At 44.0% G+C, this 22,158-nt stretch overlaps 1 protein-coding gene across 1 annotated transcript in view; it reads left to right on the top strand.

The window, feature by feature from the left end:
* The first annotated feature begins 1,044 nt into the window (after positions 1–1,044).
* Positions 1,045–22,158, top strand: part of mrtfbb (myocardin related transcription factor Bb) — a 40,112-nt gene continuing 18,998 nt past the window's right edge. Inside the window, exons 1-3 of the mRNA XM_028985617.1 lie at positions 1,045–1,472; positions 10,293–10,371; positions 18,210–18,430. Coding sequence (XP_028841450.1) covers positions 18,286–18,430 — 145 coding nt within the window. The 5' untranslated portion in view covers positions 1,045–1,472; positions 10,293–10,371; positions 18,210–18,285. The remainder of the gene's footprint in view (positions 1,473–10,292; positions 10,372–18,209; positions 18,431–22,158) is intronic.

Below are 22,158 nucleotides of genomic sequence, written 5' to 3'. Positions count from 1 at the left end.
TTAATGGCAGAACACAATGAACACATGCAGTCCAGTTTTGCTTTGGCAGAGTGTTGATGGGCAGGAGGAAAAGTGCCATACTGCCCTCTCGTGGAAATATGAGGAACAGCACATGAAAAGGTGAATGTTTTATTGTTTGGGGCACATTGTATTTTCTTTTTTTATGCTTTACTGAAGTGATGCACATTACAAAATGCAAGATTTTAATTGATTAAATCGACAGTTTTAACAAACAGTATGAAACATCATTAAATGAATCCAGAATATCTCTGCATGTCTGACATGGAGCAACTCCTGACTCCCAGGGCCACACCCCTTCCTAAATGTCTCCACTCCCACTGGATCTTATATACAGCCTTGTTACCTGGAATGTGCATTTTCTGAAATTATAGTCCGCAGCTCTCTCTCTCTCTCTCTCTCTCTCTTATTTTTGTGTCAAAAAGAAAAGCATCCACTGGCAATGAAGCGCACAGTTTGGTGATGAGTCAGTTCACATACCAACCACGCACCGACACAGACCTGGCGTTCAGCCCCGTGTCAGCCTCCTGCATTAGAAGGCCGTCCTGGAGCCAGACTCTATTCTCAGCTGTGACTGAGGCTCACACAACCAGTGAAGAAGTGTGGGTCCTGGAGGGCATTTACACTGAACGCTTCGTGGGCACTCAGTGTCTTGCTCAGGGGCTCGATGGTAGTAAGTGGGGTTCGGGCCTGTGGTTGTGGGGTCTTTACCGCTCATATGACACCATTTGCAGGCTCACTCTACCCTGGAAGGGGGTCCCTCTCTGTATCACTCCTTCCCAAGGTTTATTCCTTTCTTTTTTTTCTCTCTCCTAGAGTTTTTTTTTTTGTGTGCAGTTTTTCCTTGTGTGCAGAAGGGTCAAGTGTGGGGGGTGTCAACTGTAGGGCCTGTCAAAGCCCATTGAGACATACTGTATGTGATTTTGGGCTATGTAAGAATGACATGTCGTTGTTGTTGTTTACAGCCTCGCAGTGTCGTGGCAGCGTGTGGACGCCAGGTGGCAGCGTGGTGCTTTTCTTCCCCGGAGACGGCGACCTGTGGAGGCGTGAGAAGCAGCTCGTCTTTCGGGAGGACAGTCCGTCCGAGTGTCCGTGTGCGCTGTCCCCTCTCTGTCGCTGTCCCTGTCGTCTTTTCTCGCCGTTTCGATGTTTGACCGAATAGAGCAAAAGCACCTGCGGTTCCTCCTCCAGTCGCGCTACTGGCATCCGCCGCTTTGCAGCTTCGCAGCTTCGTAATAATGCAGTAACGCAATGTTGGAAATAAAGAGCCGAACGGGTTAAACTCCCGATTACATCACCGCGCCCCGCCAAGCAGGCCGGGAGCCGGGCGGCCATCTTCTCCCCGGACGCCGACAACTTCACTCCCAGCCCGGCGAACTTGAGCTCGCACGTCCGGCGTCCATGTCCAGCCAGGGCCGGCCGCGGTGCGCTGCCGCCGGGGACCGGAGGCGACGGTAAGAGGCGCCCGGCGGGGCGGGGCGGGTCGCCGCTGACGAACCCCGGTTAAAACCCTGGAAAAAGTCGCGGAGTGACACGCGAACCAGTCGCCGCTACAAAAACCGAATGAGTCGAACAGAGGTGTCGTTTAAAATCCAGATACTGACAGGAACTCGAATGAATGGCGCTCTGCGACCCACTGTAATGTCTTTGTTTCCCCTTTTTTTGTGGGGGTCCCCCTTTTTTCTTTTATTTGGGGGGGGTTCTGCGCCTATGTAATTAATAAAGGGATGTAGACTATCACACCCATTCATTCCTACCGACATGCGCCCAGGTCACCAGCATGCAGGACAGCGCCACAGATTCATCTTTCTGTTTGTTTCTGGTCATTTTTTGCACATCTGGTCATGTACAGTACAGGCCAAAAGTTTAGACCCACCTTCTCATTCAATGTGTTTTCTTTATTTTCATGACCATTTACGTTGGTAGATTCTCACTGAAGGCATCAAAACTATGAATGAACACATGTGGAGTTATGTACTTAACAAAAAGTGGAGACCTGACCTCCACAGTCACCGGACCTGAACCCAGTCCAGATGGTTCGGGGTGAGCTGGACCGCAGAGTGAAGGTAAAGGGGCCAACAAGTGCTAAACACCTCTGGGAACTCCTTCAAGACTGTTGGAAAAGCATTTCAGATGACGACCTCTTGAAGCTCATCAAGAGAATGCCAAGAGTGCAAAGCAGTAATCAGAGCAAAGAAACTAGAATATAAAACATGTTTTCAGTTAGTTCACCTTTTTTGTTAAGTACATAACTCCACATGTTCATTCATAGTTTTGATGCCTTCAGTGAGAATCTACCAAAGTACATGGTCATGAAAATAAAGAAAACACACTGAATGAGAAGGTGTGTCCAAACTTTTGGCCTGTACTGTAATTACATACTTATTACCATAAATGTGTTTACTTTGCTCGTGGTATTGCTACTTTTTTTCCAAAATAATGCACATACTATGATGAACAGCCTCTGGTTGTGTGTGTGTGTGTGTGCATGGGCGCGCCTCTAGACAGGCATTGGCGGCGACCTTTGACCCCGGTGCAACTTGTTAGAACAAAAAAAAAAACAAGGGTTTTACCACAACAGCACAACCGGTGCGAGAATCTTGGCCCGCTGCGCCTTCTTAGAATAAACAACCAACAAATTGGAAGCACTTTTTTTTTTTGTTTTTCCGGCTCTTGCTCTGTTTTAACAGTCCGTACCTGCTCACCCCCGGCTGCAGATTCCCCGGAATCTGCGAGCATCTGACAGCCCAGCCGGACTGGTCCCTTGCGAGACGCTCGGCGGCTAATGGAGCTGGTGTTGTTTAAAATAAGCCTTTAGTGGGATTCGCAGAGGCCCACGGTTGTATATCTGAAGCCTGTTTGTTTGAGAGAGCCAGTCTGGGAAGCGTCAGTTGTCTGCGCTACCACCAGGAGCATTTCTATATGCGCCGTGCTTCTGAGCCCAGGCACGGTACGAACGTTTTCCAACGCTCATCTTGCTGTTCGCTGCAAGCTGGCGTTTCGGTTTTTGGCCGTCTGACGACGTTGTTCGTTGCATGTATGGATATGGATGCGATTCAGCGGTGTAATTTACTGGGTGATTTCGGAGTGGCTTGCAGAGTTAAGGCACCTGAAAGGTCTTTGAAGTCTCTTCTCAAAATTCAGCCTTGGTTCAGAATCACTGCCACTTTTATTCAGTCCCACAGTGAGATTTCCCCAGGACACGCCGTTTCGGAGAAGTTGAGCGGGCATTCGCGGAAATGACGTCATCAAAACCATTCACCAACCACAATGTTTTCTGCAGACAGGAAGTTGTCCTTTTCTGCAGACAGGAAGTCCTTTTTCCAGAAAAAATTTAATTAAGCATTTACATTTACAGCATTTATCAGACGCCCTTATCCAATCAGTAGTTACAGGGACAGTCCCCCCCGGAGCAACTTAAGGTTAAGTGTCTTGCTTAGGGACACAATGGTAGTTAGTGGGATTTGAACCTGGGTCTTCTGGTTCATAGGCGAGTGTCTAACCACTAGGCTACTACCACCCATGATATTTTCATGTCAGGGGACCTTTAACATCTGTAGAACCTAAAGTGAGCCGTCTCCTCTACCTAACTTCCACTGCACTGGTACTGGTTCCGAACTGGGAACCAACCGAGAACCCGTCCGCGTTCAAGTTCGACGTGGGCTCAGTGGGAGTCGCATTAAAATGCATCACAGGCCACGCCCACTAAACAGAAATCCCATGTTCTCGCTATGAGACCGGAAAAGTCTAGGGGCTGGTTCGTGCCTGTGGTTGGGAACCGGCACTGTTTTTTTTTTCCAGTGGAAAAGCGTGGCACTGGCTCCAAAATTGGGAACCAGCACGGGAAGAGCAGTGTAAAGGGGGTACTAGAAGACGAGGTTCAGTGAATGGGTTGGTCTACCTGGATCAGCCATAACATTATGACAGGTGAAAGGAATAATGTGATCCCATTGCAGTGGCGGGCAGTGGTGTTTTTACAATGGCCAAATAGTGATTTTTGGACAGGTGGGCCATAGTATCTCCAAAACTTCAGCTCCTCTGTGATGGTCCTGGATCTACTGAAAGAAGTGGCACCAGGAAGCTCTATAGGAAGAAGACGAGGCACCGAGACGTTGGCCCATGTTCTGCTGGGACCCTGGGGTCCTGCATTCATGTGGAAGTTCCTTTGGCAAGTACCTTTCAGTGGTGGTCAGTGGTGAAATGGCGTTGAAGTGCAACCATCTCCCTCATTTCATGTGTGTCTCATGAGAACTCATCAGTTTTTAAGACCTGTTCGTGCCGTCCGTCCCATTTTTTTTAATTGTCCTCACTGGGGCCCGTGTTTGTTGTATTCGTATAGTCCAAATCCCTTGTGATGTTCTCCCCAGCGACATCTAGACAGTTTTTTTTTTTTTTTTTGGTTGTTGCTAAACTGGGAGTGGACTGTACTTCTAATTATGTTCCCTCCCGCTTCGCTTGTATTCAAGGCTGCAGCTGCAGATATTTCTCTTTTTTTTTTTTTTTTTTTTGCTCACAGGCCACAGCTGGGCTTTAAAAGAGCGCGGCTCGGAACCTACGGTTCTGGGTATTTATAGCGAGCACAAGAATGATGTGTCCCTGGTGGTCTGGATTCTGTTTTCTCAGCCCGCTTGTGTTGCCTGTTGGACTCGAGGCTTGATACCTGTTACCGTGCAGAGACTGTTTGCTCCTTCAGGTCGACATTAGGGCCGTGGCTAAACCCTGAATGTTTGTGGTGTGAGCGTGATTACGTTACAATAAGGATTTTTTTTTTTTTGTGGAATGTCTGGCACAATAACGCAAACAAACACCTCATTGTAAAATACAATTCCAGAGACATTTGGTGTGGATCTCAGTTTTCCTGAAGTGGTGGGGTGAGGCCAGGTTTCTCCTCAGTCCCGGGTGCCGTTCATATCAGATATCAACCCTTTTTCTTTTGACTGGTTGGGAAAAGGATAAAAGTGGCTTCAGTGGAACGAAAATGCACGTGCAGATCTTCAGTGTGTTCAGATACAAGGCAAAGGATGTGAATACGTAGTATGGAAGAGCATTTCATGGAAATTGCCAGTTATTTATTAACATATCATCTAATGGCCAGATATGTCTATAACATATCTGTAACTTTATTGATTGGTGGAATTATTAAAACACAAGCTTGGCACACCTATCCTTGGCCAGTTTCACCCATTCCTCTTTGCAGCCCCTCTTAAGCTCTATCCGCTTGGATGGAAATGTTGGTGCACAGACATTTTAAGATCTCTCCAGAGATGTTTAATCAGATTCAAGTAAAGTGAAGTGATTTTCATTTTGTGATTGTCACAGCAGTACAGCACACGGTGCACACAGTGAAATGTGTCCTCTGCATTTAACCATCACCCTTGGTGAGCAGTGGGCAGCCATGACAGGCGCCCGGGGAGCAGTGTGTGGGGACGGTGCTTTGTTCAGTGGCACCTCAGTGGCACCTTGGCGGATCGGGATTCGAACCGGCAACCTTCTGCCTACAGGGCCATTCATCCAGGATGTTTCGGTGCATTGCTGCAGTCATCTATCCCTCTATCCTAGTCTCCCAGTTCCTGCAGCTAAATGATGATGCTGCCACCACCATGCTTTACTGTAGAGATGGTTTTAGCCTGGTGATGAGCAGTGCCTGGTTTCCTCCGAAAGTGATGCCTGGCATTCACACCAAAGAGTACAATCACACCAGAGAATTTTATTTTCATGGTCTGAGAGTTCTTCAGGTGCCTTTTTGCGCCAGACAAAGAGAGGAACGGCCTTACTTTGGGTTTTATTAGTATTTGTGCTGAGTAATGCAGTAGTAAATCAGAGAGTCTCTGTCTGATGTGAAGTGATGGTCATTGTTTGTTTGAAACACAGTGGATGTGTTGGGTCAACCCCAGCGGCCATGTTTAGCCGTCCTCCTGTTGAGCCAGCAGTCGGAGTTCTTTTGCCCATGTAAGGTACACCTAGTTACTTTAGTTTTTTTAAACCTTTTTATTTTTCGTCTGAATAAATGTGAAAAAAATTACTATTTATTGTTATCTTAGTGAGATTTATTACCAGCTGCATTTCAAATGCAGCGTAATTCACCAGAATGGACTATGGTAGAACAATTCCCGCATTCCCATTAAAACAAACGTCAGTCACGTCTGTCAGTTGACTAGTACATGGCAACCGGCTATTCCTGTCTGTGGCTGAGGCATCATCTCTTCCTTTAGTCTCCCGCAATGAGCTGAGCTGGGCCAGGAAGAGTCTGGGAAAGAGGAGGGACGAAGGCCACGCTCAGAGCCGGTCACAGGAGCACTCACCCTCTGCGCTTCTGGGAAAGCTGTTTGAAATGTGCAGGGGTTTTTTGGGAATGGTGTAGGAATTCCCTGACCCTTCCCCCATGCAGTCACCCTCTCTGTATCTCTCTCACACACACACACACACACACACATAGTGTTTTCTTTGTGCTGGGTCTTGAAAGCTGTGGGATTTGTCTGGTCTGAGCACACATGGAAAAGCGGGGGAGTTATTTTTTTTTGTTTTTTTATAAATATATATATATATTCCAGCTGCTTATTCTGGCTGTTCTTCGGGACTATTAATAGAACCACAGCTGACCTCCTCTGGGTTACTGCTGGTGACTCAGAGTACTTGTTGTGAGTGAGCTTTGTTGTGATTTGTGATATGACCGTAGATTCTTCTCTTGCTGCATGCTGTATATGGAGGAGTCATGTGACTGCATGCAAAGTCAAAAGGTGTTCATCTTTTGATGTTTCACCCAAAGCATTCATTAATTAGACTAATGCAAGGTGTTAAAATAATAATAATAATAAAGTGAAGTGATTGTCACATGTGATACACAGCAGCACAGCACACGGTGCACACAGTGAAATTTGTCCTCTGCATTTAACCCATCACCCTGAGTGAGCAGTGGGCAGCCATGACCGGCGCCCGGGGAGCAGTGTGTGGGGACGGTGCCTTGCTCAGTGGCACCTCAGTGGTACCTTGGCGGATCGGGATTCGAACCGGCAACCTTCTGATTACGGGGTCGCTTCCTTAACTGTTAGGCCACCACTGCCCCTGCAGGGTTACTGGGTTAATGTGTTGTTAGGGGATGCAATGGTAGCCACAATGCAGGTACATTTTGGCTTGGAAATCTATCACTACATTTATGGCATTTATCTGACACCCTTATCTAGAGCGACTTACAACCAGCAGTTAAAGGGACAGTCCCTCTGGAGACACTCAGGCTTAAGTGTCTTACTGGTACATAGGCGAGTGTGTTACCTGCTAGGTATCATGATACAAGTCATGTCATATCATGATACATACACTACTCTTAATAAGTTCGGGATATAGTGAGAGACTTAGTGGATGTCATACATATGCTGTTTGTTTCACTTCAGACATTTTTGGGATAGGGAGGCAATTGTATTGGGTGGGTGGTAGTGGCGTAGTGGGTAAAACACTCGCCTATGAACCAGAAGACCCAGGTTCAAATCCCGCTTACATTGTGTCCCTGAGCAAGACACTTAACCCTAAGTTGCTCCATCGAGACTGTCCCTGTAACTACTGACTGTAAGTCGCTCTGAATAAGGGCGCCTGATAAATGCTGTAAATGTAAATGTATTGGGGTGATAGACACGCTTCATTTTGTGTTTTCATTGTAATGGTCTCATTGTGTACAGGTGTGCCTTATATTGGGGACAATACCAAGAGACAACCTTTGTGGCAATGTGGCATCAAGTTCAACATTCTGTGGGTATAAAAACTGGTATTGTCAGTAAGTCATTCCAAGTTCATCATTCAAACAGCCATGAACACACGACGTCACTTAATGGACGAGCCGCGTCACCTGGCCACGGCGCGCCTTCGGGACGGTGGCAGGCAGTCAGATGTTGCTTGTGAACTTGGTGTGTCTCAAGGTGACATCAGCAGACTTGTGTCAAGACAGAGAACTACAGACATCGTAATGCATCTGCCATACAGCTGCAGGCTCATTTATGAGCCTACAGTTTCCAGACAAACCATTCGCAACCAACTCCACCGCTTTGGCTGTTCTGTTCACTGATGAGTGTCATGTCAGCATTGCTGGAGAAGGCGAGGTGAGCGATATGCTGAGGTCAACATGTTGTCCAGGGTTTGCTTTGGTGGAGATGGTGCAGCAGTCTGGGCAGGCATCACCAGTCAGCGCAAAACAGATTTGGTTATTGTACATGGCTCAGTCACGGCACCTTCTTACCCAGAGACATCATAGAACCCATCATCATCACCCACTTCTGCCAGCTCACCCCCAACTTTCTGTTCAGGATGATAATGCTCCACCACATCGTGGCAGAATTGTCACAGCTCGACTTCAGGAAGTTGGAGTGCCTAAAATTGTATGGCCATCAATGACCTGAACCCCATAGAGCACGTCTGGGACGAGTTGAAGCAGAGACTGAATGGTCGTACCCCACCCCCACATGACCTGACAGAACTGCGTGTAGCACTTGTGGAAGAGCGGAACGCATTGCCTCAGAGCAACGTCATGAGGCTAGTGAGGAGCATGAGATGTTGCTGTCAAGCTGTCATTGCGGCAAATGGTGGAAACACCCACTACTTACATTGTTATTTGGGGCAATCCATGTTGTCTACATTTTCCTTCTCATACATTATTAGTAATATCAAAGGAAACTTTTACTTATTTTACTTATTTCTTAACATATTAGATATATGTAAAGCCAATTTTAGCACCTATATATATAAAATTTCATGGTCAGTGAACTTATCAATGGCAAATAAATGCAAATATGACAACTTGTCATGATATGGAAATTTGGTAACATTTTCACCACTACTTTTATTTAGAATGTCTGGGCAAATGTTTAATTAAGAATGCAATAATATGAAACATTAACATAAAATATAAAAGACTGGTTCTAATAGTTCCCTAAATTGTGAAGGCTTATCAGCGTTCTGTGTCATTTAAGGAGGCATTTGATGTACAGTACGGGCCAAAAGTTTGGACACACCTTCTCATTCAATGTGTTTTCTTTATTTTCATGACCATTTACGTTGGTAGATTCTCACTGAAGGCATCAAAACTATGAACACATGTATCCAATCTTTTGGCCTGTACTGTAGCTGCCTGACTGTGATGTGCAAAGTGTTCAGATGATCACGGTGAGGAAGGACAATTGCAGGAAATGGTAAGGTTGAACCTTTGTCATATTTAAATACTGGCCAATTTTAGCACCTCAATTTCTCCAAAAGTAATGCGCAATCCTTCACAATACACAATCTTTCTGAAATGATTTCAGATGGCTTGGCACTGTTTTGTGACCAACATGGCAGCTGTGGGCCTGTGTGCAGCCACCTGTTTGTTTTCTTCAGCTCCCCCGGGACAGGTCTAATGTTAATGTTCAGTTTGCGTTCCTAGGTGGGGTCATGGCACGGTCTGGGGCGTGGGTAGAGGCTTAGTAAAGATGAGGGCTGTTTGTTCCTTACATGCAGCTCAGCTTTGGATGTTTTGCGGTAACATGCCTGTATAGGACTAAAGAAATGTCTTTCTGTGGCCTTGAACCCGGTTCCACTTCTGGCCTCGGATTTGTTAGTGTCTTTGGAGGCTCATGTGTTGGGGCAGGTTAGTGCGTGTGTTGCCATTCTAGCTTTTAATTTCCTAAAGATAACAGGATTACAGCTTCCAGTGAATCATTTAATCCTCCCTCAGAGCGCTGTGGTCGGAATGAAGTTTTCTCACGATAAAAGGGCCCATGCTCAGCGTTCTCATAATTCGGACAGAAGGGGTGCACTCATCTGCACTCAAAGCAAAGCCTGTTGGGATATTTGGCCTAATGTCCTAATTTACAACGCTTTCATCATATCCACCTCCGCACTTGCACTCACCTGCTGCGAGTTGTCTTGGGCTTCGCCCGGACATGACGTGGACGGTTTAATATCCGATCCAACCTCTTGGTAACATGTCGATAAGTTCAGAGCTGCCGAGAACGGGGTCCGGTGGTCCCATTTTCCATATCTCTCCACTCACTCTTCAGTGAAGAGGACCCGGTGCTATAAATATCTGTCCTGCTTTTGTTCAGCAGGGACCGTCCGGGTCTGGACAGGCCGCCGCTTCCATAGCAACTGCTTTTTGATTGGCTGCGAACAGGTGTTGTCTGCATTTGCATTTGAATAAATGTAGTCAGGCTGCATGTTTAATGAGGCAGTCGGGCTGAAGGTCCTTTGAACCTGTTGTTTACAGTGATGTGATAATGGTTTTGCTCACCGTCCTCCTCCTTTAATCTGTGCAGCTGAGGTAACGCCATGACCTAGAGGGCTTCAGCACGCTGGCATAGCGCGAAGCAGTCGACCTACACATCACACTCACAGGTAAACCAAGGTTTTCTTCTATTTCAAATGTGATAGGACCATTGGTCAGGACTGGTTTGTTTAAGCTGTGTTGTCAAATCTGCATTCACTCGTGATCGATTGCAAATGACCGGTAGTAAAAGCGCAGTCATTATCAGCCTGCTGTTGAAGTACAGCTGCTTGAAATGGCCTCTGCGGAACGTAAACTCTGTAGCATGGCTCCATCTGCTGTTGCTGTGGAAAAGCCCAAACAGGCCTGGCAGCCTTTATTTTGCACATGCTTACCGTGTTTACGGCCCCGAGTCCATTAGCTTTATTGGCTATGGACCTGCTTCTCATTTTCGTAGAGAACACCTCTGAGAATCAGTTCAGCAACATTCTTCTTCTTAAGAGTTTGAACAGCACATCTTGATACCCCAGTCTGCTCTGAAATCTTGAAATCCTACGCAAACAGTGGGAAAGCATTCAAACTCTGCACACACAAAATGCCTGAGACGGAATTCAAGCCCTGCAGGTTTGTGTGAGGCCATATTACTAACCAGCATGCCACCATGCAACAGGCTTTGGGAAAAAAACTTTAGTATGACTACGTTGTGTCTTGTTGCTGTATTGTCTCTTGCCATGATGTATGATCTGTCATCAGTCGTCCACAACCTCACATTTGGCTGCCTCCCGCACAGCTGTTTTTATTTCAGTAAATGGCTTATTGACGATCATTTACCGCCCGGTTGGTATAGTTGATTGATCACACATCAAAATATAATCCCACAAAATCCCAGTCATTGTGCAAGTTCACCTCTTAAGAATTGATGCTGACTTGAAAACAAAGTAGCACCAAATAAAGATTTCGATTTGATGTTGGAGCTGTGTATCTGAAGACCTGTCAGGGTGCCCACTGTGTCAGGACCTGGATGTTTTTCTTTGCGAACAACCCTACCCCATAGTTCAGACATATGGAGAATACAGTAAATACACGTCTAGTAAGCAACCAGTGCTTACATTAGCACTGTCTTGGCAGCCTCCCTTTTCACTTCTCATTTGGACTTTTTATGAGTTTTATAGGGATGTCCAGCTTTTGGCAACATTACTGTTGTGTAATTTTTCTGTACTTTGTGATTACTGTTTATACTATGGTCCATGTACCCTTCTCCTAACTGATACTCTTAAACAATGAGATCCCGTTGAGGCTTTTTACAGCGTCTGTGAACCATGGCTTTTTGCAGGCAAATGAGTAAATATCAGGAAAATCCTACTCTGACTCAGCGTCTCTTTAATTGATGGTAGTATTTTTCTCTTAAACAGATATTATTTTTCACTTAAATTATACAGTGTCACAATTAAGCCAATTTTGAAATCTATTGGTTGTAGTCCTGCTGTGCCTTCATATTTAGAGTTCACCAAAGCACTCTACTTTTTCTTCATCCTTTACTACACAGAAGTAAATGGGGTAAACATGTTTGTGTCAGGCCTGAAGGCGCACGTGCAGAGGATGAAGCAGAGAGACTGGATGCTGCAGTTCATGGACGAGTTGCGTGCGTGGGCCAAGAGAGAGAGAGCGGGAGAGTTGTGCTCCATCCCCACGGACGTTCGCCCGGAATGTAGTCATGTAGAAGTGAAAGTTTCGTTTGCAGTACCAATGCTTACGTCAATTCAACATACAATGTAAACTGAAACTTTTTTTTGCATTTTATACCTCGTAAGCTTAAAAACAATCTGCACAATCTCTTTATTACCTAAACAGATGCATCTCATGTAATGGCCACCACTAGTTTATTTCTTATCTGATTTTATTTTTTAAAAACTTTATAGACACATGTACAGTGTGTACCTATGTGGACAATAGCTTTTATTGACCTATACAGTACTGCAATTATGACCAGCATTAAAATACATTAAAACTGTCTCTTGGACCGACTCTTCCTAATATCAATTTTATTTATCATTTATCAGTCAACCATGAAGCAAGTGAGAATATTAACTGTAATAAATTTGTAATATTAAGAATAATTACGTAATTATTGTTAATATTCACAGCTGCTGAGAGTTTAAATGCAAAGTCTACTGATGTAACACTATATTGAGAACTAGGGGCTCTACAGGATTGTTTTTCTGCATCTCCTCCTGGTTCTTTGTGTATGCCAATATACGTTTGTTCTGCCCCACTCTGTGGATAAAAGCATCTGGCCAACAAATAAGCAAACACATTATTGACCAGTTGATTGCTAATCGGCCTTACCGTAAATGGAATAAAACACTATGTGCTGTTATTTCTCTGAAAAGCCCCATAACGTTTTGTACTGATGCATCACTGACTTGGCCTGAAAGCCTCAATCCATAATTACAAACCTCCTTCCTGCCTAAATAATGCTCACGTTGTCTGAAAGTCAATCAGAAGTCTCTACGTTTACCTTGGTCATATCAGCCAAGCACTTTTTTTTTCTCCTCTTCCCGTCTTACTCCCTCCCATGAGAAAGAGGGGAAGTGTCCAAGTTAAAGGGATTAAGGTTTTGACTACACACACTGTCCAATTTTCCACTGTCACGTCTATCTCCAGCTGCCATGTTCAGAGAGTACTCTTTTATCTTCCAAGCTCTGCCATGTATTTTAAATATGAGTGCGTTCACCCGCTATGGCAGAGTCCTTGTGTAAGTCACAACATTCCTCGTCTAACCTTAAGTTCTACATGCTGAGCAAAACACAACCTGCAGTGTATCAGCATTTTTTTTAAATGATTAAGTTGCTGCCATTTACTGGTCTTGTTTTTATTATTATTTCATCTCCGTTTCCGCACCCTGTCTAGTCATCACTGATGCTTCATGAAGGTTTTTGGTTATACTCTTTAAACTCTATTGGCCCAGACAGGAACGAGGTCTACTTTGGTGCGACCCTTTGGTGCGTTTTTACAGCTTGAAATCCATTTCCTGGAAGAAACCCCTGCCAGAAAGTGGTCATTCCACCCCACCCTGCTGTCAACCTTTAACTTTCATTATCAACAATCCTCTGAACCTGTAAGGTAGAATTGGGATGAAAGCAGTTCCCTCAGGTGCACTTGACAAACTAGAACGGCAGAAATGCAGAACATTATTCACTGGGAGGGAAGAGTATCCTTTTTTTTTTTTTTTTGGAGTTTTGGAGTTTCAAGTTATTTCACTGCAGCAGCGGTCATCTAAACTCAGTTTGTGATCCATGTGTTAAAAACATGTTGATGACGCTTGGGTTCAGTCACGTTCGTAATGACTCATAAAACTTTTTCCCTCGTGTATAGCAAACCCAGTACAGACATTTATATGAAACAATTCATGAAAGTGCTCATTTAAATATATAAAACATCAAAATGTAGCTCTGTTCATAGTCAAGTGAGAGCAGTGGGGTGATGAAAGTGATTCTGCAGATCTCTTTCTCCTGCACTCAGATGGTGCGCAGGGTGGAGGCGTTCCTGCTCTGTTTGAGCTCAGCCATTTGTCTTTATTTACGTGTGTCTGTGATAAGATTGCTTTGTTTAATCGTTTGGACCTTTCCCAGCACAAAGTTCAGCTTTCAAGCCTTCTGCCTTGGTTAGAAACATTAAGAAGAGGTAATTTTTTATACTTAGACCTTTTTATATGCACAGGGATTAAAATGATTTTTTTTTTTTTTTGTTATTCATGAGAGAGATATAGGAAAACTGTTAAAGGTCCCTGACATAAATTTTATAGGTGTTTGGTGCAAACAGGAAGTCGTGTCGTTGTTTTTCCAGAAAAAAAAATTGATTCACCCATCGGTTCTTCAGGGGCGTGATGCTCATTTTTACATGCAGTCACTGAAAAACTGCAATTCTTTGCTCGTTTGGCAGCCATGATTGTTGGTTCGGGAAATTCTCTGGCCAGAAAAAGCTTGAGAAATGGGAGGTAACCTTTCCCCTTAAGACAACATAAGGGGACAAATTCCAGATCCAAACTTTATACATATTGCCATTTCTAGCCACTACTGGACCATAGACAGGCTAGGGGAACTCGTATTAATGTTAAATAATTTCGCAAAGTTAAATTTTCACGATCGGGGACGTTCAGGAATGTAATTTTAAAAATATTATTAAAACATTAATTATCAGTTATCTAGTAGTGAAAGTAGTGTTTTTGCTCAGGAACAACAGATTTTGTCCTTAGAATCATTTTTAATCCCCAGATACACATGACATTTCGCCATTGGAAAATAATGGGGTTTATATTGCACTTTTTCTCAAAACAAGATCACTAGCTTCCATCTAGATAATGTTGCTGCAGCCATTGTGCACAGTACACTCACCACACATGATTCTGAGGTGGAGCGGGGATGAGAGAAATCACTAGCCATGTCTGGACCAGCCTGGGTGATCTTGCTACAACCTCACAAAGGAGACATCTGAATGGCAGACTGCACCAACACCTCTTCAAGCAGCAACCAAGTCCTCCAAGGAGGTCTCCCAACAAAGTCCTTGCCGGCCCCAAGCTAAACAAGCGGTGGCACTCCGGCTGCAGGCCATTCCGTCTTTCCACTTTTGTTGAGACTGGAGTTTGTGACTTTGTACTCTGCAGCCCAGCTGGATCTCTTTTCTCAAGCAACACAAAAGGCGGGAGAAGGGAGTGTTGCAGTTCAGGCCATTAAGGGGGCTGGAAATCTTCACTGACCCTGCCTGTAAGGTCAAAGAGCAGAGGGTTGCAGGGGTCACGCAGTGACCCTGGGCCAGGCAGAAGTAACCCCTCCTTGCGTTCTTTTGCCATTACGTTCTGTAAGTGAGAGAAGTGACAAGTTGTACTGCCAAAAGCTTGTCTCCCTTCAGTCAGAGGGAACATTTTATAAAAAGAAAAACTTTTTTTATGTAATGACCAGTGTTTTGTTTTCTCTTCAAACAGATCACTGTAGCCTTACATGAACTCTTTCAAACATTCAAGCAATTAGTTTAACAGGGACATTCAATTCTGTTCTTCCTTGTTACAGGTATCAGTTACTCTACCAGGGTCTTCATTGGTGTTTGAATGTGTGGAGATATGGAGATTTTCCAACATTTTCATACTCTTCAACCATTCAGCGATGCTCACGTCTTGTGGTCTGGGGTCTCTTTATTCTTCAAGAAGCACTCATCAGTTTTTATCCCAAATTAGTTTCACCATAGAAGTTAGAAAGTGATTTTTTTCCCCTTTCACACTAATTAGGAACATATGTTATGTTCTCGCATTGAAATGGGCCGAATGTTAGTGAAACGCTGTTGGACCATGAATCAGCCCATGAAGAATGACTGATTACACAGCATCTGTGGGAAGTAATTTCATGCTTCCCTTAAAATTGAACAATTGTGCCATATAAAAGAAATTGATAAAGGTTTCATGTGTGCGCGTGTGTTCACTTTTTACGTTGACATTTTTAAACCTTGATAGCCTTGTTAAATTTACTGGAAAGAATTTTATTTCAAAGGAAAATGTTGCAAATTTTTTTAATGCAGGCAATGAGCTAAGGCTGATTTTTTTGCCCTGTGATTCTTACAACATGGGCACCAGCATGTTTTGGAGTTAACTGGAATCCTTAAAACGGGGAGTCCAATCTTTTAGAATAAATAAAACACAGTAAAATCACAATATTTATATAAAAATTTAGAAAATTCAAAGAAAAACAAAGCTAGCAAATGATAATTATGTCCATATTGACCATGATTAATATTGTCTGTAGGATTTGGTTGCAGATAAGAGTCAGAAAACGGACACACAAACACTCTCACAAAGTGAATCACAGGCATCAGAACACCCCCTCACTGTCATATCAGTGTGCCGAGAGGAACCTACTCACCAGACATCGCAGGGACAGAGAGCTGCTTCTAGACAGGAAACAAGACCTGAGCCTCCAGTTCCATGGATTTAGCAATTCCATACTGCTAGGATTTTTTTTCTTTAATTTCTAGATAATTACATATCTGTACAATGAGGTTTAATTATTCAATGGCACTGTAAAATATACTGTTTGGATGGTATTTATTTTTGACAAGATCATGCACACCGACTGTGGTGTAATTCAACAGAAGATTCTTCTGAAAAATCCGCCTTCTGCCACTTTTCCAGTGTCCATCCTTTTAGCAGGCTGTGGGCCTTGGCAGATGCCACACGTTTTTTCAATTGTCTTTTGTTTAGTGCTGGCTTCTGGGCACTGATTCGACCATGGAGGCCATTTTGAGACACAATCTGACAAACTGTTCTGGTTGACACAGGGACTTCAGGTCTCGTGGAGCGCTGCTGTAGTGGAAAATGGGCTGGCCTTGGATTTTTGAGCCAACAAACGGTCCTCTCGAGCAGTTGTCTTGCGGGGTCTGCCCGACCTGGACTAGTCAAAAACGTCTCCAGTCTCTTCAAATCTTTTTTTTTATCCTCTGTACTTGACGCTGAGACACATTGAAGGTGTCTGCCACATCAGCAGTGGATCTGGTCTTCAGCCTCTTGATAATCAACACTTTAGTCTCAGGCTGAATGTTAGGCATGTTTGCAGAGGTCTAGTTGCAGTTGATGTGAAGGTCTAGTGTTCTGGGGGTCTTTTTATACACACCTGAGACCTCATTGATCCATTATTAGTCACAGGTGAAGCTCATATGACAAGGCGACAACATTTATGTCTTTGCAAAAATGAACTCAATGGGCTTTACCAAACTTTTTGACAGTTTTGTTTTGCACTGAAACATTATTACAAAAGCTGTTGGGAATAAAAGGAGCCGTTTCTTGTAAAAAATATATATATTTCAGTGGCACTTGAGGTCAATTTGTACACAAGTGACAAGACTTTTGTCAGGGACTGTATATGATGGGCGCATCACTTCATGCACTATCCTTCTTACCCTGATGTTTCCCATCGCGCAGGAACAGGGCCAGCCTGGACTCAACAGACCACAGGACTTATTTCCATTGATCGAGAAGCCTTTTTAAGTGGCTGCCTTGTGATTACAGAGTTCCATCGCATCCTCTTCAGTTTTCGTTATGTTTAGAAATGCTTGTACTTTTTTCCTTCATTTTGACCTTATCTCAGGTCACAGTCATACAAGATGCTTTATTTCCTTAATAATTGGAATAGGATTAATAATAATTCTGAAATGTACTATATTCTTTTCCACTAACTCGTTTGTATTCTGACATAGTTTATGTAATTCATAAAGATTAAGAAACATCTTGTGAGCTGAATCATATTAACCAAATGTAATTAACCAAAGGCTTGCCCATTTGTTCATATATATCCAGGTGGCTAACTTTTTAAAAACTTTTATTAAACACTCTTTATGTCATACATTGGATCATGTTGCATAAGTCACATCACAGACACACTGTCCAGCTGTGCAGTCGTGCTCATGTAAAAATTATACACAATGTTCAGCGCACAACACGTGGTTGCAGCCAGTGGGAACACCGCTGAAGATTTACGGGGATTGGAACCTCTCAAGAATATTCCAGGGCACCGATGGGACCGGGCCCTCTGCAAAATATGACCACTAGCGTAGGCAGAGCCGTAAATTATACTCCTTGTCAGATAAACACACTACTAATGTTTCCCTAAACATTTATGACATCTAAAGCAGTTCCATCATTTTCTTTCATTTTCTATGTTGATCAACATGAGATTAAATGTTAAAATGCTGCATGAATATTTAACTCTGATCACCGTATCTTCTCTCAGACAACGCTAAGACATTTTCTGCCTCAACGTGAACTCCTCACCAGCTGTGCAGGTCCGGACCGTGGTGTCATTGAGCTCCATTAATGTGTGACTCATCTGTGTTTTGATGAGTAACGTAGATTTGGTGGCCTGAACCCTGCTCTGAAGTCTGAAATTTTCAGAAACATTTTTGTAATTTTTTTATTTTTTATTTGCAGAGTTCATACTCTTTTACTACCAGAATCCCGACCCGCCGCTTTCTCAGGAAGCCCGTCCTCCCCTCCCTGAGGAGTTATGGAGCCTCAGGGGAGTCTGGGAGTAGAAGGGGAGCAGGGCACGCTGGTCCCGAGCCCCCGGAGTGACGCGGTGACCCACGACCTGGAAGAGCTGACTCTCCAGCCCAGCCAGAGCCTGCCACCCATCAAAGAGCGGCGGAATGGTGAGTGTATCGAGAAAAAAAAAAAAAAGTCCAGCACTCCGACCCTCATTTCCATTCCATCAATTAAAACTCAAGTCCTGCCCTCACGGTGAGAAAATAAGCCCCTCCAGACAGTTTTGGGAATCTTTTTTTTTTGTGGGGAGAAGTGGGGAATTACAGAGGAATTGCGTTCGTCGGCCAACACGTAATCACGGCTTAAATGGCTCCTCAAAAGCTGCTTCAAGTTCCTCTTGGATGCCTTCAGGGTACGAAGCGTCATCACTGAAGGGATCCTCCCCCAAATATCCATGAATTTACTGCTGCATAGGACTCAGCATGCCCAACGTAATAAACGCATACGTTTCCCAAGAATTTGTTTTTAAAAGCGGGGGTGATCGTGGAGGAAACTGACAAATCAGTGTTATCTGCTCCAGTTCATCTCAATGGCGGCCCTAACTCGTTCTCACAATCTCAGCCAGCGTCTCCCGTCTGGAAATGTTTTCCTGCCGTGTGAATCTTAATGAGAGGGCATGGCGGGGCATGTTTGTTTGGCCAGGCTGGCAGCGACCCATGCCGAGTCGGCCATTGACATTTTCACGAGCGTCCCCCTCTGGGCCTGGCCCATTAAAGCCGGTGGAACTTTGTCGTCTTGACCCCTCGGAACTACTCTGATCTATGATTTTTCGGATTTTCGTCTGATTCTCCTCCGCACCCTCTCTGTTATTCTTCTGACTTGGAGGGAATGATTGAGGAATTTAGTTTTTTGTTATCCTTGGTTTTAAGAACATCAGTGCTGGAAATATATCTGCACATGCACATATTTTGAAGGATGGTTATAAAGAGCGTTTTTTTGGGGGGTGGCTTTTGTATAACGCTGAAGGCCATGGAAAACCACAAAGCCGGATTATTATGGCGTTGCTCAAATCGTGTGGAATTCTCTGACATTAGCTCGGAACGTTCTCAGGAACATTGGCCAACAGTATTGCAGGCAGTGTATCGATTTCCTCGTGCTTCTTGGCCATGCTGTAAGCTGCTTTTCTCTGGCAGACGTCGCCATTCTACCTCTCCCCCGCCAGACTTTCCAACGTCATTGAGTGCCCAGGCAGCATCCTCCCATTCCTCCCTCAATCTCTGCCTCCCTGCGCCCTGACCTTCACTAAAGCTCCGCTCATCAGACCTTTTTGAAATGCTTCCTGGAATGGCTGCCAGCTTGTTCTTGTTATTCATTAGTGAGAAATATGTTCATAAGGAAGTCAGGTGTAGGCCAGAGGAATTAAAGTGGGTTCTGAACGCTTTGGGGAACTTTCGGCTGATTTTGGTCTGGCAAGCATGAATCCATTGTGCATCTGACATTCATTCTCTGCCAGTTTCTGTCGTTTTGTGGTCAACCGTAGCTTTTTGTTTTGAATGTTGCTGCTAATGCATGTACCAAAATCTAATTATTGAATTATTCAGCATCTACAAATCTCATGACTGTAGACACAACAAGGTTGCTGAGCAACAATCAGTTCCAATAGTGTCATCATAGATGGGAATATTTCTCCATTGTGTTTACTGTCATAAATGTTAACTTTGGAACTGTGGTATAGTGGCATTAAAATATTGAAACGTGACATGACTATTACATCATGAACTAATTCTAACATGAATTAATCAAACTGAAATAATAGTGTGGTAAATTCTTGTGAAACTTTTTAATCTCTGTGTTATTATTGCCTATAGTATTGCTGTCATTTTTTCTGTTACAGTTATAATAGTATCTTATAGTATTGCTGACAAAAGTGCCTGATGAGTAAATTAGAATGGTTTATAATATTAGCTTTTACCACATTAGTTGTGATTATTTTAAGTCTTTCATACAGTTAACACAACTGTGATGGGTCTGATATGAGAGACAATCCCTAGATAAAAATGGAGAAAAATGGTGTTGAAAGCTGAACTAAAGTCCACAAACTGGACCCTGGCATAAGTCCCTGGATATAATGAAGCCCCGTATTCACCTACATCAGCAAGGTATTCACTTTATCATCCCCCGACTTTGTGTTTTACCCAGCAAGCAGACTACAGGTCCAGTTGATGCCCTGTAATGTCCACGTAATGTTCAGGTAAAACAAGCAAAATTTCCCTTAAGTACTGGGATAAATTACAATCATTATAACCAGTGTTTGGCTGCAACATAACTAAAATAATATCATGTTCTCCCAGTGACATGACGCTAGATCGCAGCTTTCACTCTCAACCAATAAGACGGCCAGAAACCGGAAAGGGCGGGACTTCGAGCGTGACGTCATATATCTGCGCTTCCGATCCGTCGGTAGTCCGCCGCTCGCTTTTGGATGATCGCAAACATCGATCGTACACCGCAAATGATGCGATTTTTATTACGTGTATTTGGACCGACGCGACAATATATTATGTCATTCGTGGAATCGCGTTGATTAATGCAGGGTAGAGCTGGAAATGAATTTTTATCATTTCAGCCGTATCAAGCTCACGTGGTAAAGGATCAGTCAGCAAACACGAACCTCTGATCTATACTAACTATCCTTTATGTATGATTCGCCGCTCATAAATTTGTGTCGGTGGTTGTTTAAAGGTTTTCGCATGTTGTAAATAAATGTATTAAATCCCTTGCTGGGATCGTCATGGCAACAGTAAACATTACTTTTGTTCTTATTGGTCACCTAAAATGTAGCTTGCTGATTGGCTGGGATCGTCATGGCAACAGTAAACTTTTTTTTTTTTTTCTTATTGGTCACCTAAAGATGTGCAGCTTGTTGATTGCTTGGTTTACGATGACATCATCATACATTTATGTATTTAAAGGAGCAACCTGGAAAGAATTCTCAGAACTAATTCTTACTAGATACTGTGAATAGCTACAGAAAACATTGAAATGCCTCCAAAGAGAAAAGGCAGACCAGTGAGGGCTGTTCGCCAGAGGAACATCGCCCAGAGCAAGGCTAAGACATCCACACATCTCCATGATTATGGGGACTTCCACCAGTGCGACCATTGTGATAAGAGGTTCCTTCAACTATCCACTCTTACCATCCACATGAGAGCCCACACCGGAGAGAAGCCGTATCGCTGCGCCCAATGTGGGAAACGCTTTTCACAAAAGCCAAATCTTAAAAGGCACCTGTTAGTGCACAGTGGTGAACAGCCATATGAGTGTGAGACTTGTGGTAAAAAATTTTCACAAAGCTCGAATCTCAGGACTCACCAGAAAGTGCACAGTGGAGAGAAGTCTTTTGAGTGCAACCTGTGCGAAAAGAGTTTTACTCATAAATCCAGTCTACTGTACCATGAGAAAACGCATAGAGGAAAAAGGTCGCTGCACCGTGCTGAACGTGGGAAGACTCAATCTAGCCTGAAAGTGCATGACATGAAACACAAGGACATGCAATGCAAGAAGGTCCGTGTTTCAAAGAAGCAATCAAGCTCCAAACAGCATCAGGAGAGCTGTTCCAAAGAATCAGAGCTGCTGACTTACCTGAAGTTCTGCGAGCATTTCTACACTGAACAGGCTGAACAGGCTGAACAGCAGCAGTGTTATGAAGATGATCCAGGGAACGTACCACCACTACAACACAACCAAGAGTCCTTGCAGGATCAGCAGTGGTACAACCCGGATCCAGCCAACATACCACCACCACAGCCCAACCAAGAGACCTCGCAGCAGGGGGGTTTCCAGGGTCTGGTGTACATGTCACCACCACTGCAACACAACCAAGAGGCCTCGCAGG

The sequence above is a fragment of the Denticeps clupeoides genome, chromosome 7 (genome assembly GCF_900700375.1).
Source record: "Denticeps clupeoides chromosome 7, fDenClu1.1, whole genome shotgun sequence".
Taxonomy (NCBI): domain Eukaryota; kingdom Metazoa; phylum Chordata; class Actinopteri; order Clupeiformes; family Denticipitidae; genus Denticeps; species Denticeps clupeoides.
This window is presented reverse-complemented; position numbering and strand designations above follow the sequence as displayed.